The following is a 23,964-nucleotide window of genomic DNA, read 5'->3' as shown; positions in this document are numbered from 1 at the left end:
CACTTCAAATTAAAGTACAAAGGTGTGAGACTGTTTACACTAGCCCCAAGCTCAAATGATGGTGCATTAAGTCATTGACCCCACAAAATCCAGAACGTAACAGCTGAACCTGTTTTTTATTATGATGTTATGCTTTCCTCTTAATCAGTGTAGAGGAAGAAGAGGCATAAAGTTTGTGAGCAAAGATTCAACTGCCTCAGGCATTTCTGCTGTGATGATAGTTCTTATCTCTACTAGAGCTTGCTTCCACAGAGTTGGCAGGACAAAACTTCAGTGTAAAGTCCATAGCTTGGCTTAAACATGCCAGGGAAAATAGGGCTCAACTAAGTGAAGCTGCTGGATTTTTTGTTGAAGCTAACCCCGCAAAGACATCTGTATGAGAGCTAATGTGGGCGTCATGGTCTCCTGCAGAGAAAGAAAAGGGGTAGCCAGGGGCTCTCTTTAATCATTCCATCTAGACGTGATGGGTCATCTAAACATGTTGAATGAGAAGTGAAACTGTTCAGGTGGGTTCAGTAGCAACACCGAGCCTTTTCACTTTGCAGTTACAACCCCCTGCTATAGGATTCGGTGATGGTTGAACTTGCCATTATAGCTTGGTAAAGGCACAAATCAATTTTGCTGCACAATGAGACATCTTGTGTCACTTGCATTATCTTCCGTGTTCTTCAGACAAATATTTAGTGCATATTGTTTCTGTGATTGCTGTACTACATACGTTGCTATAACTCAATAGGAGGAATGACTTGCATTATCTATTTTTGTATCATGTAAAAGTTATTTTGCTTTCCTTAAAACATGGAATATGTAGAGCAGAGCTAAGCTTGTGGATGTATAGAGTTTTTTGCTTAGTTGGGCATTGTAATTGGAATTTTACAATATTCCAAATGTAAACCTATCATAATTATTGGAAAATACAGCCTTGGGGACAAAATATTTTACCACTCAACACCTGTTGTCTGCAGGACAGAGTTTATTTCCAAGCTCACGCTGCTGAAAGAGCAGTGGCAGAATGTTATCTGGTTGGTTCAGCAGCGGAAGAAAGATATTGATGGACTCGTGAGCCAGTGGCAGCTCTTCAGGGGTTCACTGCAGAGCCTCAGCAGATTCCTTGCTGATACAAACAGCTTCCTCACAGCTGTCAAGAGCCAGAACTGCTACAGCCTCTACCACCTTAGAAATCTAATTCATGATTTCAAGGTATTGTATCTCTTTCTGATAAATCTAAAATCTGTGATTTTTCTCAGATTGAAACTTCTCTCCAGTAAGAAGAAAGAACTTTAAAATAACCTGAATGTGTGATGATGTGGGTCGTGCGTGTGTGGGAGTGGACAGGAGGTGCCAAGAGCAGAAGGCAGAGAACTTGCAAGGGCGTCTGTCCCTGGGACCACCACTCCACAATGCTTTGAAACCAGGCAGCAATTTTTCAGAGCAGCACATTCTGCATTTTACATGCAATGGAAATCACATTTCCCTTTGTTCATGCTGGCTGTCTTGGCTTTTCGCTGAATTAACCTCCTTGTTTTATAAGAAAGCAAGAAGAATCAGTGAACTTGGTGGTTGCTTAAAGAAATCTAAAACATTTCAAAATGTATTGAAGTCCTCTATTTGTGCTTCCAAAGTTCATCATGTTCCCACACATCTAATGTTGAATTAACACATTACCAGTATTCCATTTGGTGCTAGCCTTGTTTCATTTCATCTTTATTTTTACCTACTGTTTAAAGATGATTTTCAGCAGATTTTACAAGTTAATGCTCATGCTTTTAGTGAGAAAAGCTAGAATATCTTCTCCCTCCCACTCCAGATTGCCCTTCTTTCCTGCTGTTGCTTTAAGGAAAGAAATGATGATCCTATTGCTTGTGTTACAGACTCATTTGAGTCATAAGCAAATTAATATTGATGGCTTACTTGCAGTATATCATGATAAACAGCTTAGAAATTGTTTTTCTTTTAAAGAGTAAGGCAGTGATTCTTCAGAGGTGGCAAGGCATGTACTCCTCAATCATTGATGTTGGTGAGAAGTTGCGCACTGACTCCGATCCTGAGACCAGCGCTGTTCTGCAGGAGGAGCTCAGCCAGCTGCAGCAGAGCTGGGGGGACACTCAGGTCCAGCTGGAGAAGATGAAGACACAGCTTAGCAGCATCCTGCAGGTAGACAGTGCACTCCAAATGAGGAGCAGCACTTGCCATGTGCCATCAGGGCTTGTGGGAAGCTAAAAGCATAGTCCTTTAGCTGTCCAAAGGAAAATAAGGTTCATGTCCATTTGTTGCCATAATGTATGTTCCCACTCTGATTGCTCTCATGCATCCATGGCCTCAAGCTCTGCTTTGAGGTATGAAGCCTGAGCTAAAGTTCAACCTAGTGGGATTTAACATTACTTACTGCTCCACCTGATGCTGCACCTGTAAACAGAGTGGCAGATCATATTTATTTCCTTGGAACAACAGATCTGCTTCATGGCCAGACAGCACATAGGCATACCTTACAATTGAATATCATCAGTGATATGATCCCTAGCCCCAAATTTATGCTAAAAGCCTCTCATAACACATAACAAGATAAGCAGAAATGCTCCTTAAAACATACCTTTCATGACAACACAGGGTGCACTATTGTCTGTAAAACCATGTGCCAAATTCCTGTGGGTGTATCACTGTGTATCAAAAAGAAAATCCTAACACTAGAGCCTATGATTATTTACTTCAGTGGGTTGAAGATGCTGTTTTGGAACCTATCCATATAGTGCATTATGTCACATCTGTGTCCAGCGTGCTGTATCTTAACCTTTTATAACTTCTTGGGTCTCCTTGAGCAGAGCTGGGATAGCTGTGAAAAACATACCAAGGAGTTAGAAAGCAGGCTGCGAGAGCTGAAGGATGAAGTCAAAGATCCACTTCCAGTCGAACACGAAGAACTCTACAAATCCAAGGAACACATTAAGGTACTGAACGAGCATATTGTATTTATATGGATGTAGTCTTTGCACATCACTGAATCCCTTTTAAGTCAGTTTCCCATCTTTCTGTGCCCCTCAATTTTTCTCCTTTATACCATCCCAATTGCTGCCAATCTGCAAAGTGCAGCTGACCAATCTGCATGCAGGAGAGAGATTCTTCCTGCAAAAAAGTTACTGTTGTTGTAATATTTTTTTTCCTCCTTCTCATTTCCCACCATCTGAACTTATAAAATAAGCTGGTTCTCAAACAAGATGTTAAAACTCCCTGCTCTCAGCTCAAGTTGGCTGCCATCCTAATGGCTGCATATTCTCTTTTGTTTTCCAATCCATTTTGGATGGAGAGCTTCTCAGGCAAGAGATCTTGCAAGCATGCAAAGCACTGTGCACATCTATGGGATCCAGAAATAATTAAAGAGAAAGAAAATTAGACTAAGGGAGTGGTGTAAGCCCTTGCAGCCCACAGTACTTAATGAAAATTAAATGGCAAAGCATTTTCAAGGGATGGGAGACGTTATTTCTGGACTGGTCAGTCTTTCATCATTCTTTATGAAGTGAATTGCTGACCTTTGTGGTGGGAATAAATAAGCTTTTTAATGAGCAAAGGCTTTGTACTCATTATCAGCTGTCTGAAATCTTTGTGAGCACTGGCTGCCTTTGCCACAGCACCAGTGCTGGCTGCAGTCATGAACTGTTTGTGAAATGGCAACAGATAGCTCCTGCCTCTTAACTCCAAGCAGAGAAATTTGGCTACAGAGATATCGGGGTTAGACAGGACCTCTGCAGCTGCTACTCTGGGATATCACAGCAGGATAAAATGCTAGGAGCATAATGATATGAAATTCCGACATTGACTTCATTATTGCAGGGATTCAACCTTTATCAAGACAAAGAAATGCATGTCTGTGCATCTGTAAGCAGCAATTTGTTTTTAACTCGAGTAAATGTTTCAGCCTCGTTTATTATTTTTTTTTTCCTCCAATATTGAAGCAGACCAGAAATTGCTTTTAGGATTTAGATAAACAACTGAATCTGAAGACCTGTGAGAATACCCATAGGACTCAGACCCAACATGCATCTCCTGACACTTGCAATTTTTTTCCTGAACTGAGTTCTATGTAAGAGTTTTTTTATGTCAGAGGAGCCAATGACCATCTTGCAAAAGAGGACCTAATGTTTAGAATCTCCTCTTTCTCAGCTGCATCTAGTGCTTCTTTAGCACTGATCAGGAAAGTGCATAACCATGTTGCAAAGGGAAGGGGAGTGGGAGGAGGGAAGCCAAAGAAGAGTTTATGTGAGTGAGCAATTGAGAGCTCCAGATTTCTGAGAAATCTAATGAAGTGGCTGTGAAGCCATGCATTAGCAAAGGGAACCAGGTTTATTTCCTAAGCACATAAGTAGCCTACCTGAAATTGGAACAAATGCAGGCAGAAACAAATTGGCCAAAATAAAAAATTGAAAACCCAAAAAAGTGTTCACATCTTCCTGGCTGTGAAATTCTGTCCAGAAGCATGGGGAACTGCTGGGCTCCAGCAGCGTTTAGACACATTTGGCCACAGCAGAGGCTGCTGCTGCACCAGTGAATGAGCAGCAGTGCTACCCTGGGCTCTGGGTCAAGCCCTGAGCCAAACCCATGGGGTCCCCATCCAGTCCGGCTGCAGAGCGCTGCACAAGCACTGCACATTCCCTTCTCTCCTCCCCCACAGGCCAGGCAGGGGATTAGAGAGCAGGTTTGGAAAGCAGAGGAGCTTAGTGCCAAGGCTTGTGCTGGGTGTTTCCATGCAGGAGCTGGAGCAGTCGCTGGCAGACTGGGCGCACAACATGAAGGAGTTGCAGGCCATGAAGGCGGAGCTGGCACACTGCATCCTCACTGAGGACATGATGGTGCTCCAGGAGCAAGTGGAACATTTGCACAGGCAGTGGGAAGAGCTCTGCTTGCGAGTAAGTTTTCTGCATAACCTTTTTTTATTGCAAGGTGTTCATAGGTGTGGAGGGCAAGGGGAAGCAGGCCAGCAGATGGGGTTTCTTTTGGGTTTGGGTTATTTTTACGGCACTGGGAGGGAATGGGGCTTTTCCTGGGGTAGCTGAGCAGGGCTGAATTTTGCCCTTTGTTTCCTGGTGACTGTGCTGTGATTTATTTATTTATTTATTTATTGCAAACCCTTTGTAAGTAGTAAGTGCCTGCATTGCAAGGAGCCCAAATGCAGCTGTGTGCTGCCATAGGTGGCTTTGTTCTGGGCCGCCAAAGGGAGAGGGGGAGGGAGAGGAGATAAACACAGGAACTGCCTGAGGGGTTGAAACTGGGAAAGGAAGGGGGATGCTCTAGTGATCTGGTGTCAAAGAATGCCAGGCGGGTTGATAAAGAAAACTTAAATGTGTTAAAAGCAGACACTGGGTTTTAAACACATTCTGAACTGGGTTGTCTGTTCTGTTGCAACAACATGCTGCAAAACATTTGCATACTTTGTGTCTTGTTGTTATTACACTTAATTTAGTTCTGCATGTAAAATAACCAGGGAAAAATTACCAGCCAAAGTCACATGAACTTGATTCATCGGGTTATTATGCACTTTGAATGGGTGTTTACTTTACCCTGTTAACAGGATTGGAAGAAGCAAAATACTTCAGGTTTTTAGTTGGTCAGGATGACTCTACATGTCAGCAGCCAAACTATTGCCTCTCTTTACTCACATGCTTTTATTCCACAGTTTGCAAAAAAAAAAGTCCTGAAGGAGGTAATTGCTTCACATCCAACCCTTACTTAGACCAAGGTGAAGCAATGTCTGTGGGAACGCTGCCAGAGCAAGGAATGAACTGCTCTGTTTATTCCATAAACTCTGATGTGATGAAATAGTTATTTGGGTTTCTTTTTGGCCTTGCAACAAAAAAGGATTTAGTATCTTTGACAGTTAATCTACAACCAGTGTTGTCTGCTACTGTTTCTGAGCTCTGAAGATAATGCCAGACACCCCCTCCTCTCCCAAGGCCGTTAGATGTAAATTAGAATGCCTGAGCCATTTACCTAATGGAAATCTGCAGTTAAACCTATAAGGAGAGAAGTTTGATGTGTTTTTCCTTCTGTTTTTTTTTTTTTTTTTTTTTTTTGTGAACTGCTGATGAACTTCGGTGAACAGCTCTGAAAACTGATCTGTGTTATGTGTGTACCCAACTATAGCTTATCCAGGTTGTACAATAATTTCAGTTCAGATTCAAGATTCCCACTTGGATTTCTGGAAGGAACAGCATTTTGTCCTGTCTACCTTGGAGATATGGTGTGAAATAAATCTTACATAAGCTTCAGACAAAAAAATCCTTAGTGGGAGGAAATCGATTCCATGCTGCAGCAGAGGGACGTACTGAAATGTTTTCGGAGCCCTAATGAGCTCCCAGAGAGCCTGCATGGATGCTCAGAGCTGCTAGCACAACTGCTTTGTTTTGGCTATCAAATTAAAGGAGTCAAGACATATTGTGTAAAAATACGTCAGTATTTTTTACTGCAGTGTAAATGGTGAGATGGGAAAGCCTTTACATGTGAGGCATGACTGCAGCTGTCACGGCCACGGGAACAGAACAGCCAGATGTCTGTGCTGCACTGGGCAGGGACACAAACACAGTTAGTGAGCAGATGCACTCAAAGGATTAGTGTTTACATAGCTGTCCTTGTGAGGTCTGTGTAGGTCAAAGATTTAACTGTTTCTATCTGTTAGTCCTGTCCTACCACATGCTAGTGTTCAAGAGGGATGCCCAGTGCTTGGTACACCTGCAGCCTGCTGTGAGACTCCTGCATTACATGGGTGCAAAGCTCGAACTGGTACTGGTACTGGGGGCAGCTGGTTTGGGGAGAAAGTGCTCAAAGCAAAGCATGACTCAAAGGGCTTGCATTCTTAGAAGCTTCTCTGGGATCTTTTGGCTCCTTCCTGCTTTACTCCTGATCTGTATTGGTTAGTTGACTAAGTTCCTCCTAAATGCTGTGTTGCCCCATGCTTAGAAGACAAAAATGGAGTCAAGATCATCTCAAGATGTAATAACAGTATTGCCAATGTGCATAGCCTCTTCTGTTAATCAAGTCAGCTCACCTACTAACAAAAGAGATGCTATGGAGGAGCGTCTCCTTCACAGTGTAGGAGGAAGTGGTGGAGGAGGGACGAGAGATTTCCCTTCATAGCTCTCAGGCTGAGAGTGTAAGGGAGCATCCCTAAGACAGAGTCACTCTTAGGATGTAGGGAGACTTTCCTAGCTCCCTAGAGTTTCTAGGAGACTTACTGCCAAGATGAAATTTGAAAATGGTTTCCCTGTGTCCCAAAATAGCACAGGCCTCATCTAGGACGCCCCTTATTTCAGAGGGTAAGGCCTTATGTTGTGCCAAGGGAGGTTCAGGTTGGATGCTAGGAAACATTTCTCAGAAAGAGTGGTGAACACTCCTCACTCAGAACAGACTGGTGAACGGTCTGCCCAGCGAGATGGTGGAGTCATTGTCCCTGGAGGTGTTGAAGAGATGTGGAGATATGGCACTGAGAGACATGGCTTAGTGTGCATGGTGGAGATGGGTTGATTGATAGACTTGGTGATTTTACTGGTCTCTTCCAACCTTTGTCATTCTATGATCTCTTAACTGAGATTAGCATGAAAGATTTAGACATACATTTCATCTCCCTATTCCCCTCTTTAAAAATGAATAAATAAATAAATAAAAGACAAAAGCAGTATAGTGAGAGAATATCAGTTGGTGCATAAGACACACATTGGGTGTGAGGAGGAAATACTTTCCTTGCCATACTGTGGTATTTGGAGTGGCCATTTGCAACCGAGGCGAGCAGGGTTATGTTCCATCTTCTTTGCACAAAGTTATGGGTGTGAACAAGGGATTTCCTGTTTGTTTTCTTTCAGTAGAACTTCTACTGCTTTTCACTTTCTGTCTCTCATAATATCTTAGTACAGGAATATAATAAAGTAAATAAATGAATACAAGTATGTATTTAAATCCCCAAGACAAGAAGTATGTGCTATCAGCTAGTAGAAGAGTGAGCCTGCTCCATTCTGCGATGCTGGAGCAGTGACACTAAATTTGCTGCTTCAGGTAGAATCACACCTTAATTTTTCCATCTAAACAATTTGTTCATCCATTCTGACGTGTAACTTTGAGGAAAAAACGCAGTTTTCAATAAAAGTTTAGATTCTGGATAATGTTTTTTTACAACTTCTCCAAAAGCTGACGAGCAAATGGAAAGAAAACAGATATTTCTAGAGATTAAGAAAAAACACCACCAAACCTGTGGCTACTAGTCTCAAAATTTGTCTTACCTAGGTGTTACTTTTTTTGTGCTGGAGTTGGGGCCATAATAAGTAGTATGTGGTAATTATATCTTTTATATTACCTTGTTTGGCATCTTCAGATTTCCACTGAGCAATATTTAAATTGTTACACAGTGTCATTATTTATAATGCTGTCAGTCAATGCAGTTCTTTTGAGGGAGAGAATTTGGTGTTTGCTAGTCAACTTTTGGCCTTGCTATCCAACATAACTTGTAATGACGATCTGCTTGATGGTTTTGAATACAAAGCTAGAGATACTAAATAAGTGCTCCTGCAAAATGAAACCTAATGGAATGCAGTGTGAAAATCAGAGGGTTCATAATCAACTGTTTTCCTTCCTGAGAGAGATGTTGCCAGCATTTCACTTGTGTGCTTATCCATAGGTGTCTCTCCGTAAGCAGGAGATCGAGGATAGACTCAATGCCTGGACTGTGTTCAATGAAAAGAATAAGGAGCTCTGCTCCTGGTTGGTACAAATGGAAAGCAAAGTGCTACAGACAGCAGATGTTAGCATTGAGGACATGATAGACAAATTGCAGAAGGTAAGTAGCATTGCCTCTTTTCTACAATTGCAGCCTGATAGTTGGTTGTAGAGCAGCCATTCCTCATCTCTTCCTTGCCTCCCAGAAGCAACAGATGCTATAAAAGCAGCATGTACAGGCCTTTGTCAGAAGATGAGCTACTCTATCTGAAGCTCTTATCTTCTTGCTGTTCAGACCTGGGACAAAACACAAGACAGAAATGCCACCTAACTGTATTTGGGCATGAGTCTGATGTGAGTTGTGCTGGTGAGGGGCTGGGCTGAGGCATGCATAGCACAGCCCAGACCTTCCTTGCTAGGGATCACTGATGTTTTGGGAGCATCTCACCACTTCCTCCCCTCTCACTGCTACACACCTGGCAGCCAGAGGCTAAAGAAAAGACGGAACGATGGGAAGTGTTACGGGAGGCAAATGAGAGATTATCACAACCAAAAATGAAATCTAATTCTGCCCCTTCTCAGTACTCAGTGCAGTTAGTGATGTCTCATACTTTCGTATTGGTTTGATTTTAAAGAGGACATTGTTGTTTAATTATTATTTCTGGCTGCTGTTCTCCCCTGGGGCTTAAAGCTCTCAATGTCTAATCTCAGATCTCCTGTAGCTATGAACACTGGCAAAATAAAGCCACCCCAGATTTGAATTAGGGTTAGTTTGATTTAAAAAAAAAAAAAAAAAAAAGTGAATCAGGAAAGCGGAGGCAAGTTTAGAACATTGAAGTGCTGTTTTTAGAATTAACTCCTGGCATTTGCAAGTCTTTAGCTGCTTATTTTTTCATATGGCTTCATTGTGAGAATACTTTTCCATTGAATTTTTTGTTCGTTTTTTTCTCTTTTCTTTTTTTTTTTTTTTTTGTTTTGTTTTTAAGTGAACAGATTTTATATACTAATATAAAAACCTTACAATCCCAAGCCAAACCAGTCCTCAGACGTGGGGAAAGAAACAGTTTTGTTTTGCTTTGCCCATAAATTAAGCATTGTTTGTTTACATTTCTCAGGATTGCATGGAAGAAATAAACCTGTTCAGTGAAAATAAGCTTCACTTGAAACAAATGGGTGACCAACTAATCAAGGCCAGCAACAAGAGCCGAGTTGCAGAAATAGATGATAAACTCAACAAAATCAATGATCGCTGGCAGCATCTCTTTGATGTCATTGGAGCACGGTAAGAAGATGTCCTTTCAAGCTTTATGTGAAATAAAAGTCAGAAGCTCAACCATCAGAGACTTTTCAATTCTGTTAAAGTTTACTATTGAGAGTCAATTTAAACTGTAATTAACCTCTTATTTTTTTATTACTATGACTTATTGCTGTATTATGACACCAAACAGTTTATCTAATGCTAGAGGGCAGGATGTGAGAAGTCATATAAAACACAATTTTAATTGTGGGTTCTATATAGAGAGTCTGGGTGATACCACATCTGTCAAATGCAGCCTGATTATAAGGCTGAATGATAGGAATTTATTCAACCTCTTCAGATTGATCACATTAACTAGCATCTATGAGGTTCTACCACAGATCAGGAGGAGGACACTGAGTTGGTCTCACCTCCTGGCTGAGTTTATTAGTAATGCAGAAATAATAAGGCTAACACAAAAATTAGTATTGGCCTCAATTTATCTCCTAAGCTTTTGTTTTGCCTGTAGCCTGCTTCCCTGGGCCTTGAGTCTGGTGAAGTGGGCGGTTGTGTTGAGAACATAGTGCTTAAGTGTGCTGGGTCATCATCAGGAATGCGATCTGAATTAATGGTGACACGTGAGCCATGAATGATTAAGCAAAAGCTGCCTTCTTAAGATGTAACAGGTTGCAGATAAAGTCTTGCAACAGCTCATCTGTCTCCAGGTACATTTCTGTCTGATACTGTGTAGGAAAGAACATTTGCTCTTATAACAGAACTTTTTCTGTTCTCATCTTATGGTGACATGTCACTTTTCAAACACCTTTATGATCATTTATGTCTTGTGTTAGTTTTGCATCGTAGCATTTTTTAAATGCAGATCAAAATACATGTTGTTTTTTTTTTTTTTTAACTGAAGTAAACATGGCACATTACTAATATTTAGGAAAGTATGCTAAAGAGCTTCTGGGATGGAGGGAGATCTGGCACTGTTATTCAGGAAGTCTCTGCCAACAGAGCATTTGTCTTTTTACATGGGATGTCTTCAGGCCTTACCTTCAAGGAAGTGTATGGTAGTGCTTTGAGGTACCTTTGTGTGCATTTGCCTAAAGCATCAGAGTGGCTCCCAGTATTGAATATTCAAGAGGGTATTTCAGCTATTGGGTAGCTGGTGTGATGACTTATGACAGTTCCTATTTTCTCACCTTTAAAGGTCTGGAGTGTACTACCTGCTACCTGTGATTTCTATCAATTTTGCATTCAGGACCTGGATAATGAATTGTAAGGAGATGAGGAAAGTTTATTTTAAGCAGCAGGTCCAAGGTTATCAGGCAGCCCAGTGGCCTTTGCTGATCCTCATGGATTTAATGCCTAATGAAGGTGGTTCAGTGCTTGGAACAATTTTTCAGTGTGAATGTAACACATCTCCTCCGTCACCTTGCTTTGTGGGGCAGGGCTGGCATTTGGGGAGTTCTTGGTTGCTCAGTTATAAATATCCTCCAGACTTTAGGAGAGTTTATTTTGCTCTGCTTTCAATATTGTGGTCTATTATAGGACACTAAGGAGGAGGCCCTTCCTGCACTTCTGGGTAGCATCTCCTAGTAGTATGAGAGGTAATGAACTTAAGTTGCGCCGTGGGAAGTTCAGGTTGGATATTAGGAAAAATTTATCCTTAAAAAGAGTTCAGGCATTGGAACAGGCTTCCCAAGGAGATGGGGAGGTCACCATCCCTTGGAGGTTTTCAAGAAGAGGGTAGATGTGGCACTGAGGGGCATGGTGGCGATGGGTTGATGGTTAGACTAGATGATCTTCATGGTCTTCCCCAGCTTGAACAATTCTGTGATTCTAAGGTCAGGTGCTGTGGTGGAGACAGTAGTTCTACTCCTCCCAGGTGTGACAAAACCTGAGCCCTTCATGAGGGAGCAGAGCAGAGCGTGTAGCCTTGGAGGTAGGATGACCTGTGAGTGTGGGCTGTGATGCTCCACACACCATCGCCTTCCTTTTCAATTTTCTTTTGCAAAATCCTTTAAAAATAAACAAACAACAGAAAAATTAAGTTGTGCTAAAGGAGCGTATGGAAACAGTGTGGTGGCAAAATCTGCATCAGCCTTGTTGCATGAAGACATAGCAGTCCACATGTCTTTACAGGATCTCAGCCATCAACCATTGCTGATTCCATTCAACGTGTAGGATGGGCTCGCAGGAGGAAGGTTACAAATAAGGGGTTTTAAATTGAAGGAGGGAAGATTTAGGTTGAATATCAAGGGGAAGTTCTTTACTATGAGAGTGGTGAGGTGCTGGAACAGGCTGCCGGAGAGGTTGTGGATTCCCTGTCCCTGTAGGTGTTCAAGGCCAGATTGGACGGGGCCCTGGGCAGCCTGGTCTGGTATTAAGTGGGGAGGTTGGTGGCCCTGCATGTGGACCTTGAGGTCCCTTCCAACCCAAGCCGTTCTATGATTCTATGAAGGTTGGAGGCTGTAGAGCACGGTACAGGGATTTTTTACTCACTGCTGCATAATGGAGAAGAGACCACAGTGCTGCGTAGCATGACAGCACCAAATCTCATGCTGTTCTTGTAACAGGCCAAAGTGTAGGCAGTCAGTAATGTACAGAGCTGTGCTATGAATTGGAGGAGAAAATATCTGTTGAAGATCTGTGTGTTAAAGGCTCGCTCTTTATCCTGGACACTCAGTCTTTCTAGTAGACAAGCACTAATGACCCTGTGGCTAGAGGGTATAAAATAACCCATATCCACAAGGGAGTTCAGTTGAGATTTATAGGTGATATCAGTTCTGTGGTCTCTAACGTCTCCATGGCTGACCCAGCAACTTGGGTAACATTTACCTTCCCTCTATTGCAGTGTATATGTATGTCTTTGAGATACCAAAATGAAAGCAAACCAGTCTCAAACCAGTCTATCAATACAGAATGTTCCACCTGGTAGCTTATTTCATCTTTTAAAACCAATAAAAGTCCTAGGACAGATGGGCAAATTAGGTAAGCTCCCCATTTAGTCTTTGAAGTGATTCTCTTAGTTCATGGTGACAAGCTCAGATTTGCCATATGGCAATGCTTGCAGGACTTAGCACTTGCATTGTATGCCTGTGCTCAGTGTAGTGACAAAGCCATGCCGCATACGTTGCAGCTGGAGAGTGGCATGGTGCAAACTTGGAAAGGTCTCAAAATGTTCATTTTCATGGGGTAAAATGCATTAAGGCAGTGAAGTGCTTGGGAAAGAGAACAAAAGAATTCTGTGCAGCTCGGAAGATACTCTTAACAGTACAGGTTATTGTGCTGAAGTCTCTGCTGATAAAGGGGGGAATGTGAGTGTACCAAGAGGCAGAAAGAGAGCCTTGTGCTGGCCATGAAGATGGGCATCAAATCTCTTGCTTTTCTTTGGTCACTGACCTTGTGGCAGCACTCTGTGAGAAAAAACATGGCATGCTTGCACTCCCACCCAAGCAAAGGCAGAAACAACAGAAGAAGCAGTGCACCGCCTGCATGCGTGTGGGCAAACAGCCAAAACCCACAGAATGGCATTTATATCCCTGGTGTACTCTGGAGCAGCACTCCCAAGCTGTACCTGCTTTAACCAGAGAGCATTGGCAGGGACCTGCACTGTGTACACAGTCAGAGGTGTATCCCTTGTTGTCCTTCCCTGGCCTGTTTGCCACTGACACAAACTCCATGCTTTGCTTCCTAGTTCAGAGGGAAGGGTTTGCTGCCCGTGCTGCTGTGTGCACAGAGCTTGCAGTCAGACAGGAGCAACACCCATTGGTTGCAGGTGGGCATCTTGAGCCTTCAGAAAAATCTCCACCTTCCTCTGTGGCTGCTTCTGATGGTTTGGGGTCCATGGGCTGGTCTGGACAGTAAGAAATATGCACGTGGGGGGGCAGGGGGGAATTGGAACTAGATGATTCCTTCCAATCCAAGTCATTCTATGGTTCCGTGATTTCTGTACCTCCCAGGATCCTGCAGCTCTCGGCACTTTCATGAAGCTGTGGAAGATGGATGCCATTTCTAAGTTGCTCTGGCTGTGAGCACACTGTGGTGTGTTTCTTGATGGTGCTGTTTCATGGAGAAAGGCACACTGGTTGGGTCTGTAGCAGGAATGGGTTAAAATGACTGATTTAATGCAAGCATGAAAATGTGGGGAAAGTAGCAACGCCTCCTTATAATTTTAATAAATCCTTGGCAGTTAGAGCTTTTCTTTGTATTTACAAGCCAACAGCCCTCATCGTGGGGTCCAAGAATCCTAAACTGCAATGACTGGTCAGCCCCTTCCTTCTTGCATTGAGCTGAGGAGATACAGGGTGCTTTTCACTGTGTACCAAAAAGAAATTTTACAAAGTTCTTTACTCAGAGAGTGGTATGTCCCTGGCACAGAGAAGCTGTGGATACCCCATCCCTGGAGGTACTCAAGGCCAGGCTGGATGGTGCCTCACCAGGTGAATTGGACTAGTTGGTCTGTAAGGTCTCTTTCAACCGAAACCATTCTACGATTCCCTGATAAATTCCCTAACAGTCTGAAACAGCTCAGGTTGCAGTAAAAGAGGAATTAGCTGAAGCTCTCCATCGTCAACGCCTTGTGCTTGCAACATGGGGATGCTGCTGAACTTACTAGGGGGCTCCAGTGAAATTCTGCTCTGCTCTGTGGTTTCTCTTGATCCTTGCACTGCAGTGAGTCTGCCCAGATAACTGCCCGGATGGCAGGAGGCCGCATCTTGTAGATGCAGGAATCAGATGAGTTCACACTGCCCTCAGCTTCTCTCTCTATTTTCAGCCACGTTGCTTGCCCTTTGGCAGGGCAGCACAGTGAGCACTACGTGGCAGTGTACCGTCCCACCCCACTGCAGTGCAGCTGTGCTCTGAGCTCAAAGGTCTTCCTAACTGCTGCAGATGGGCCCTGCGCAGCAAGCGAAGCAAAGTGTGCTGCCGTGGTTACACCGTACAGCCATGTTCAGCAGAATTCTACTGGTTTGTGGCAGCACCACTGTAAAATCTCATTCTTTGTAATCATTTCGGTGCAAAAAATAATAATAATGATGATCTTTGTGGTTGAAATACCATTCGCGAAGCGCCTGCTTTTTTTCGTTGCTCTCCAGGTTCCCCGTCCTTCAGGGATTACGGTTCTCTTTGGAGCTGTGACAGGATTCATTATCGTCTCAGGCAGGATGGTTGGGCTTATTGGGTTATGCAATGCATGCCGAGGTGTGCTGGGAGCGGGGGGGAGCCGGCTGGGCTGGGCATGGCCATGTCTCCCTGCTGGTCCTTCAGGGAGGGTTCTTACAATTTGCTGTCCCAGACCAGCCATGCTGAATGCACCTGACCGTCCCTGGGCTACAGTCAATAGGTGGAACGGAGCCTGAGTGTGATTTAACTGTGCAGTGAGAGGTGTCTGCCTGGTGCTTTCTCTTCTGCCGAATGTTGAATGTGAGCAATTGACAAGCTCACACAGGTCTGCAGATTACCTGAATGCTGAGCAGCCTTTGATTTCCAGCCCATTCCTTGCATTTCTGGGGGGATTACCACAACTTTTATTTTTTGTCTGATGTTTGCTGGGTGGGGAATGACTTTTAACCCAAGGTTCCGTGACTTCCTCCTTACTTCCCTGCCCCACGATCGCTGGTAGTCATAACACACAAATTATGACTGTGTTTTTCCACAGATGAATGATACCGTAAAAGACATGGGGCTGTTCTGTCCTCCAGGCTCCTTGCTCCATAGGCCTTCCGCCTGCACTGGGAGGTTACAGAGAGGACAGGGCAGTGTGTGGGAGATTTAATTCGTACTTAAAGACCCAGGATAGAATGGTACAGGTGACAAAGAAGAGCGCAGAGGAAGTAAGGATACACCCTGTGCGTGATCTGTGTGCAGATGGACCTTTGCTTGATTTTGGGTTCGCTTCAATTTGACTCTGCTGCAAATCACCCAGGTGTAAGGCTCTGCACGAACAGAGAGACAAAATGAGTGCTGAGAGCAGCTCTGTCAGTGCCGAAGCCTCCAGCCTGCCACCGTGCTGTCGCCGGCCGCGCGCGGCTGTGCTGCCTGCGTTCCTTCGTGTGCTCCTTCTGTTGTGTCAGAATAGAGCTCTCGTGGATTTGCTTTGAGGAGGGATGCGGCCGTTTGCCAGGTAAAATGCTGAAACGCAGTGGGACTCAGAGCTCCCCTTGGGCTCCCCAGCTCAAGGGTCGGGGAGGAGGACGGGCAAGCCCCCCCCCCCCCCCCAGCGCGGGATGCTAAAGCAGCGAATAAATAGGGCATCTGTGGAGGAGGGGTTTCCTCATCCGTGCGTGCTGTGGTCGCACAGGCGCTCGCTCAGTCCCTCGGCAGCTTGGGATTTGCAGGCTGAGGAATGGTTGCTTCTTGTGAACCGTAAGTGCTGATTCGGGCTTGGTGGTGGTGGGTCGTGAGGCTGGGGGGGGCAGCTCTGCAGCACGGGTGCACCGGCGTCTCAGCGCAGTTCCCCTTGGACAAGTGGCCGAGCCAGCGGGCTGCGTGCGGGGCTTAGGAGGAGGAATGGCCCTCAGGGCCTCTGCCTTCAAGTCAGCCGTTTTGGCATTTTGCAGCTGAGGAGATGGAGAGCAGCAGCCTTTGGCTGGCTGCAGGTGGATGTGAAGAGAGCCATCCTCCAGCGTGCCCATGTGTGCTGAGCTCACAGCCCACGCACACAGGGCTTCCTGTCATGTTAGCAGCACCGCTGAATTGTCCTCACCCTGTATACAAAGACCTGAAATTCACCGTTGGCATCACCACCCGGAATCAGGTCTTTTGTCCTTCACACGCTAAGCTCGCCCTGCACCTCGCTGAACAAAGGTTCCGTGTCTCGTGCATCTCATTTGCCGCAGTAAACAATCCTGGCAGCTGGCAGGGCCATGGCAGCCCCTCCGCTGTTAGAAATAAATGGAGGCGGTGTCTTTTTCTGCCTGGCTTGCATGACGTTTGTGTTGGTGAATGACGGCTTGGAATATACATCAGGATTTTTTTCATCTCATTAGACCCTAAATGCAAACGTTATTTGTTACCCTTTCAGCTCAGGGAAAGTGCCTTTCCCTGCTGCACTTTGACAACTAATGGAATGCAGCTGGCAGGCATTTTGTCATCTTTTGTGTTGTGTGAACACATTTCACTCAACCTGGAAGTGCCTCATAGTGGTAGATAATTCCTGAGTAGTTACTACAAAATATTCTGCTGCTTCGTGGGGCTGTGCAGCAATTCAGTCCCAAACTGAAGAGTCCCTAATTCAGTTCTCCTGCAACCCAATGCTGGCAGCTTCACAGGGCTGTTAAGGCCCAAATCCAATCTCGAGTCAGGTCAGTTAGTCCTTCTGTTCACTTTTGCAGCCAGCTTTTTGTTATAATCTCCTGCTTTTGTTCTTTTTCTGCCACCAGTATTTTGGTGGAAAGATGAAGATGTGTAGCAACGGGGCTTTGTTTGACTTATCCCATGCATCTAATGCGTTTTTCTAAGCACTGTTTTGAATCAGGATGCCTTTAGAGTTGAGCCCTTGGCAAAGAACAAGAGATATTTCAGTTGGTTTGTTTTTTTGTTTTTGTTTGAGATTGTGATATTGTTCAGATTTATTTTATTTTGTTTCTGGGAGTATGCTGAAGTGGTGAAAGGTGGCAACTTAATTCTCGTTGGGAAGCAAACTGTGTATCGCCAGTCCTTCATCTGGGAAACAGTAAGTTTTTCCTGTTTGACTGAATAACTTGAGAATTATCCTTCAGAAATTCCACTAACAGTAATGGTGGCATGCTTTGGGTCACAGGGAGGAGCACTTGAAGTTTCACTGCTAATTCACTGTGTGTTGAGTGATTGTCACCTGGACATGGGGGAGCTTTTACCCCAGGTTTGGGGGCTGCACACCTCCTTCCCAGCTCCCAGGCCCATCTTTTTGCACCCTTTGTTCTTTCTGGACGCATCTCAAGAGAGTGTGTGAGGTTTCTTGCATGCAAATAGCAAGTAATTTACAGTGCAGATGAGTGTGATTCTTGCAAAAGTGTAGGGCTTTTATGGATCTAAGTAGTATTTTTTATGTTCTTTTTTGATCTCTAGAGAAACAGTTCTCTTTGACTTCTGTACAAGCTTGATGAGGATGCTCTGCTTTCTCATCATTTCACCTTTTGCTTTCAGTGTAGGGCCCTACCCTTTGCCTTGGGTTCAGTGTCTGTGGGCTGTAACAAGAACAGATTGGCCAACGTGAACATCTGGAGAGGACTGCCTTCCTGTTTACAGAATGCACTAATGTGAGCTTCTGTTAGGGTTTTTGTTCTCTTCTGGCTGCTTGGATGAAGTTTGAGATCGATAACTTAGGTCATTAATGGTGGTTCAGTGACTGACAAATGCCATTCTTCCCAGAATATGTAACAAATTACATTAGATATTTACAGCAGTGCATCTGTGAAGGCAACTGCTAGAAAATAAATACAAGTTCATGCTACCACTCTCCTTGAAGCTATTGTTTGTCTTATTTGTTGGATATGCAGTCAGTCATCAAGGCATAAATGTTTAATTATAATTGAATATGCCTTAGTTTAGCTTTGGACCACCTTGTCCATATCCACCTACCTGTTACCCAGCGTGCAAGTTGAATAAAGTAACCCGTGGCTTGTAACCCATGAATTTTTCTGTAATGCAACTTTAAGACAGAAAATAGGTGGATGTAGATTGAAAAAGGAGTAAAGGAAGCAGAGGAACAATACTGTGTCCTGAACTATGGACTCAGCAAGTAGGCAGTGGCATCGGATGATTCCAACACATGCATCTCTTGCAAGACATTCTCAAAGCAGAAAGCCTCTGTACAGGAGAGCAGCAGCTACCTTTGCAGAATGACAGTAGCTGTTGGTCAAAAGTCTGATAACAACCACATTTATGCCAGTGTATTGACATATTTAGAGTTCTCCATTTTGAATGATGCTCTTTGCTTCATCTGCCGTTTAGGGCAGCAGTTAAGCCTTGTTTCATTCTAACTGGTCTGAAGAATTAGCAGTGCAACTGTGCAGATGTTTGGCTTAAATTTTTTGTGGTTCTTCTGTTGGTTCCTTCTTTCTGTATTCAACACAGAGCCCATACTGTCCCATCTTTCCACCAAGAAGGGCTGCCAGGTCAGTCACCTGCCTTTGGTGAGCCACAGGCCTGCTGAATGTTATAATCAAGTGGATCAAGATTGGCTGGTGGGACAGGAGCAGGAAAGAGAGTGGAGTGAGAATTAGGTCTTCTTGGGCAATTTACTGCCAGCCTGTGACAGCACAAGAAAAAGCTGTATGATTACTGAAGTGTGACATCTTCATTGAAAACCACTTAATGGAAGCAGGACCAGTAATGGGAAGATTTATGTAGCAGCTGTTTGGTTGCAAACCAGATGCCTTCTGCATAAAGGACTGAACTTGAGAGCAGAGTTCTGAAAAGAGCTTGTTAATGAAAGCAAGAGCTGCTGAATTCTTTTGTCACCCCCTGACTTCTTCTGACAGCTGCAGCAGTGGAAAACACTGTTGGTGTAAAGGAGCAGACTGCTTTGTGCTTTTCACCAGTATCAGTGGCTTTGCAGGTGAACCACAGACTTGGGCCAGATCCTTCAGGTTGGCTTAAAGGGTTGAATCAACCAGACTAGACTAATTTTACATTCTGGAGAGTGCAGAATTGCTGAATATTGTCTCCAGGAGTCCTACTTATAGGATTATTCTCTTCTTGGCCACACTGTAAAACTGTCTGAAAATTCTGCCTGATCCTTTCGAAACAAGAGGTAGGGGAAATTGCTTCCTATGCTGATAGTCCCTATGAGACCCCAAATTTGCTTGCCTTACTTGATACCCTGGCAACACTCAGCAGAAGTGAACAAATCCAGCACAATCATTCCCACATCTCCATAAGTATTTAACCTTAAATCGAGTGTCCAGCTGACGTCTGTGTCCTGTTTGGTTGCCTTAAGATTGCTAATAAGATCAGTCCTTGCTCACAGAGTGATATATTCATCGTGGATTAGCTATCCCACATATCTCTTGTTGTATCATATGCTACAATGGGCAAATGCAAAACCCACTCAATTTCAGGCCGTTTGGACTCCTCTAACACTGGCTAGAACAGCTTGGCAGTCAGGCAGTGAACAAGAAAACTCATTTTTTTCCTGCAAGGAGAGGCAGGTCCTTTGCATGAAGCCTGCAGCCTGGAATGCTGGAAGGGCACTTCTGCCTTCATGTAATCCGTCCCTGCCTGCGTTAGGTGAGATTACATCTCCCTCCCTCCCAGCCCCATTCCTAGCTTTGCACAATGCTGCTGCAAACAAGTGAGTTAGCGTTCATCTTGGATGTCCCAGCTGCTGGTATTGTTTATCTGGTGACAGTTCCCTGCTGCAACATTTGACAAATAGTTCACAGTAGCTGATAAATGGGAAATGTTTTGACCTTTTCACACTTCGTGCCAAACTTTTAGCACTGCACTTGATTTAGATTAGGCAGTCACTTAAGCTTAATACAGAAATTGGTGTTTTTAAAATCTCATATGAGGTCCAAAAATCCATTCCAAGGTGTAGGGTCAGAATGGGACAACAGAGGGATGAAAGAGGCCAGGAGGGTTAGTGTACAGAAATTATGCCAGCTGGAAGTGTGCTTTCTCTAGGGCAGGGGAGAAATAATTTCACCTGACTCCAGTTGGTGTTTATAGTACTGCATTATAAACCAGTGCTATTCACGGAGAGAAGTAGGTGCTGTTTGGTACAGTTCATCCTATCTTATAATTTAGATGTTTAAAGTAGGTCTGATTAAAATCAGGATGTAGAATTTTTTTTTTTTTTTTCTTAGACTAACAATCAAAATGTGGTTGGAAAGCTCTGATATCAAACTGAAGTCAGAAGAGATGTATTTCATCCAGTATTGGGCTTTTTGGTAATTGTTAGTGGGAATGGCAATAAATGAGAATTAGAAGAGGACACGTGAGAGTGGTGAGGTGGTTTAGCAGATACTCCTCCAATGCATGAAGATAAATTCACAAAAATTTGTAACCAGGCTAGTTGGGTAGTTTGAGAGGTTTATAAAGGATTTTGACATGGGAATATTTTGTAAAGGCTGTAAAACGTTTGTCTGTGTTTTGAGAGCTGTGCTATAAACAGCTGTAAGAAAAGTAAATGTTATAGTTTATTTGCTTGTGTGGTGAATGACTCTCCAGCTGTTGGATATTTCCCTTTTTCAGTGTTTGTTGTTTTGGTTTTTTTTTTTTTTCATTTTCACCCGCTAGGAGAGTCTGGCATCTCTCCACACATTTCAGTTTGTTGCTTAGAAGAACTTTCACCATAGCACTGTGAGGTCTGAAGCTGTTATAGCTCAGACCTTCTCCTCTACTGTCAGCATTTGTTTACCCAGAATGTTGGACATTTGGTGTGGGCACAATTCTGTTTCCACTGGCAAGCAATATCTTGCTGGCAGTCCTGCTGCTTAGGATAGGCCTGGTGGTTGATGATGAAAGCCTTGAACATCATTCACAGCAGGTACATCAGGGCATAGGTACCCATTTCAGTTTAACTGAGGCGTGTTACAGTACAAGAACCCACTTAGACAAATGCCCAAGAATGAACTGAAGACCTGAGCAACAGATGAATGAGGCTACAAATTTGACACTGCTCGTTTAGCTTCAGTAAGTAATTCATACAAGACCTTCCTGCATTTGTAGAGCAGAGGCTTGCTGAGCCAATTTAGGTAGCTTTTAACTAAAATATGGCTCTGGTTTACAGACAACAGGTTGGTGTGATAGTACATCCTTCTGAAAGCCGTGCCTGTTGTCACCTTCTGCTAACATAATTTCCACTGATTACAGATCTTTGTAACAAAATGTTCTTCCTGGTTTGCTTAGGGTGAAGAAACTGAAGGAAACATTTGCTTTTATACAACTTTTGGACAAAAACATGAGTAACCTTCGCACCTGGTTGGCCCGGATTGAGTCAGAACTTTCTAAGCCTGTTGTTTATGACATCTGTGATGACCAAGAAATCCAGAAGAGACTGGCGGAACAGCAGGTGGGAAATAGGAGCAGCCAAAGCGAATGAACTAAAAATTTGCTGACAATTGGTCCCAGTTTGAAATCACCTTTCTCTTTTCTTTAGCCAGGCCTTCTAACTTTCACTGCATGTTCCTGCCAAGATGCTTTATGTAGAAAATTTTTATTTGCTTGTTGTTGTTTCAGTATTGTAAGTGTTGGTCTGCTCCCTCTTCTCCCTTCCACTGAAAAATACTCACGAAGTACAAAGAACAGCTTTTTCACATCAGAGTTTTTGCCCAGTTAAGTTCAACCTTATAAGGGCTAGACAAGGCACCTTTTGTTTAAAACCATTCCCCCTTGTCCTGTCACTATCAGACCATGTAAAAAGTTGTTCTCTCTCCTGATAATAAGCTCCTTTTAAGTAGTGAAAAGCCACAGTGAGTTCTCCCCACAGCCTTCTCTTCACTGGGCTGAACAAGCCCAGGTTCCTCAGCCAGGAAGATAGATGACCTAGGCTCAGCATTGCAAAGCCTGAATCACGGAAGCAAGCTGGCCGTGACAGATGTAAGTGCTATGATATGAGGTATTGCACTCTCTAGCTCTCTCTCCTTCCTTCTCTACTTGCAGACAGTATTGCCACAGGATACTGTGGGATGGTGCATGAATCCTGCTGAGGCATAAGTATGAACCAGCCTAGTAGTACTGGCCATTGGTGGAGTGCATGTAGGCTTTTCTCCAAGACAGTGGCTTATCAAGGAGCTCTTAAAGATCTGTGCTAGTTTTTAAGTGCTGAAGATGGCAAGGGCTGGTTACAACTGAGTGTGCAAGCTTTTCCAGCCAAAAGGAAGTGCAGGTTGAGATGTCCTGTAGTAAAACTTCTTTCTCTAGCAGCTGGGGAAGGAAAAGGAGCTTCTCCAAAGCGCAGACTTTGCTGGTAGAGCAGCATAAACTGTGTCAACCTTTCCTCTGTGCTACAAGTCTGCCCAGGTTCTCAGTACCTCCTTAGGAAGGCTGAGAATCACATGGCTGTCTTCTGAGTATTAGCCCTAAAACTGAAGATCAAGAATAAAGCAGTAAAGTGTGGAACTTTATGGCATCTGCCTTTTAAGAGTGTTCTTCCCATCCTTTCCATCTTTTATCTCTCTGGCTGCTGCTTACTTTTCTAATAAAAGATCCTTTACTGACCCAGACCCAGACATGCTATGGCTCTCAGTTGCCTCATGTCCCAGAGATCATGGGAAGAGCCTGTGGCTCTGTGACAGGAGTGGGGATGGCTCCCACCAATGCCAGCAGCTGGTCAAACACCAGAACCTTTGGTCCTGTGGTCTCATGGCTCCATCTACACTGTGAATAGTCATCTAAACAATATGAAAGTATTTTCTCCCCATCCAAACCTTTTGCATTTCTCAAAGGCTGTGATAAATTGCCATGCAGAGAAGAAAGATGGGTGCATAGGAATTCTTTTCCAAACTCAAGTCGTTGTGGCAAGAGCCATCATTTGCTTCTCAGAGCTATCTACTGCCTTACTACTTGGTTTGTCAGTGGAGACCTCTCAGTGGAGCACCTCCAGACTCCTACTGTAAACTTCTAGCAGGTTGAACATGAGAAGCTTGTGCTGACTAAAAAGACTGTAGGAAAAACATACTAGCAAAACTTTTATCTAAATGCAACAAGTAAAGAGATCCCTCCTGGTTTTATTTGAATGAATATTTCAGCAAGTGCAAAGTGTTGGTGAGAAATATGCCCTGCAGGCTTTGTTTGTTTGACATCCTCAGATGGAAAAGCTTTACTTGTTCAGTCTTGACTAATGACATTTAAAAGCATTGTGCATCCAGAGAGATGTTTTAGGATGTGTTTGTTCAGCTGAAGGATGAAGACTGAAACATGAATAATACTCCTTTTTAGATTGCAAGTTGATTTCACCAATGCAGAAGTCTAGCAGGATGTAGACTGCTTAAGCTGATGGAAAAGTACCTTTTGGGGCTCAAGATATGTTCTTGGCCCCATGGTTTGGTTGTGTTTCTCTCACCATAATGCAGTCAGGTCATTTGGAATAACAGCTGTGA

The 23,964-nt window shown here is 43.7% G+C and overlaps 1 protein-coding gene across 9 annotated transcripts in view; it reads left to right on the top strand.

Annotated features, from left to right (window-relative positions):
* SYNE2 (spectrin repeat containing nuclear envelope protein 2) overlaps positions 1-23,964 on the top strand; it is a 174,777-nt gene that overhangs the window by 134,304 nt on the left and 16,509 nt on the right. For all 9 annotated transcript variants that reach the window (XM_085225782.1, XM_085225787.1, XM_085225786.1 and 6 more), the window contains 7 exons: positions 966-1,200; positions 1,960-2,154; positions 2,820-2,945; positions 4,743-4,898; positions 8,654-8,812; positions 9,807-9,973; positions 21,773-21,935. In XM_085225782.1, coding sequence (XP_085081908.1) covers positions 966-1,200; positions 1,960-2,154; positions 2,820-2,945; positions 4,743-4,898; positions 8,654-8,812; positions 9,807-9,973; positions 21,773-21,935 — 1,201 coding nt within the window. The remainder of the gene's footprint in view (positions 1-965; positions 1,201-1,959; positions 2,155-2,819; positions 2,946-4,742; positions 4,899-8,653; positions 8,813-9,806; positions 9,974-21,772; positions 21,936-23,964) is intronic.

Source organism: Meleagris gallopavo, chromosome 5, assembly GCF_905368555.1.
Source record: "Meleagris gallopavo chromosome 5, MGAL_WU_HG_1.1, whole genome shotgun sequence".
In the NCBI taxonomy this organism is placed as follows: domain Eukaryota; kingdom Metazoa; phylum Chordata; class Aves; order Galliformes; family Phasianidae; genus Meleagris; species Meleagris gallopavo.
The sequence above is the reverse complement of the archived record's forward strand: the minus strand, read 5'-3'. Positions and strand labels throughout refer to the sequence as shown.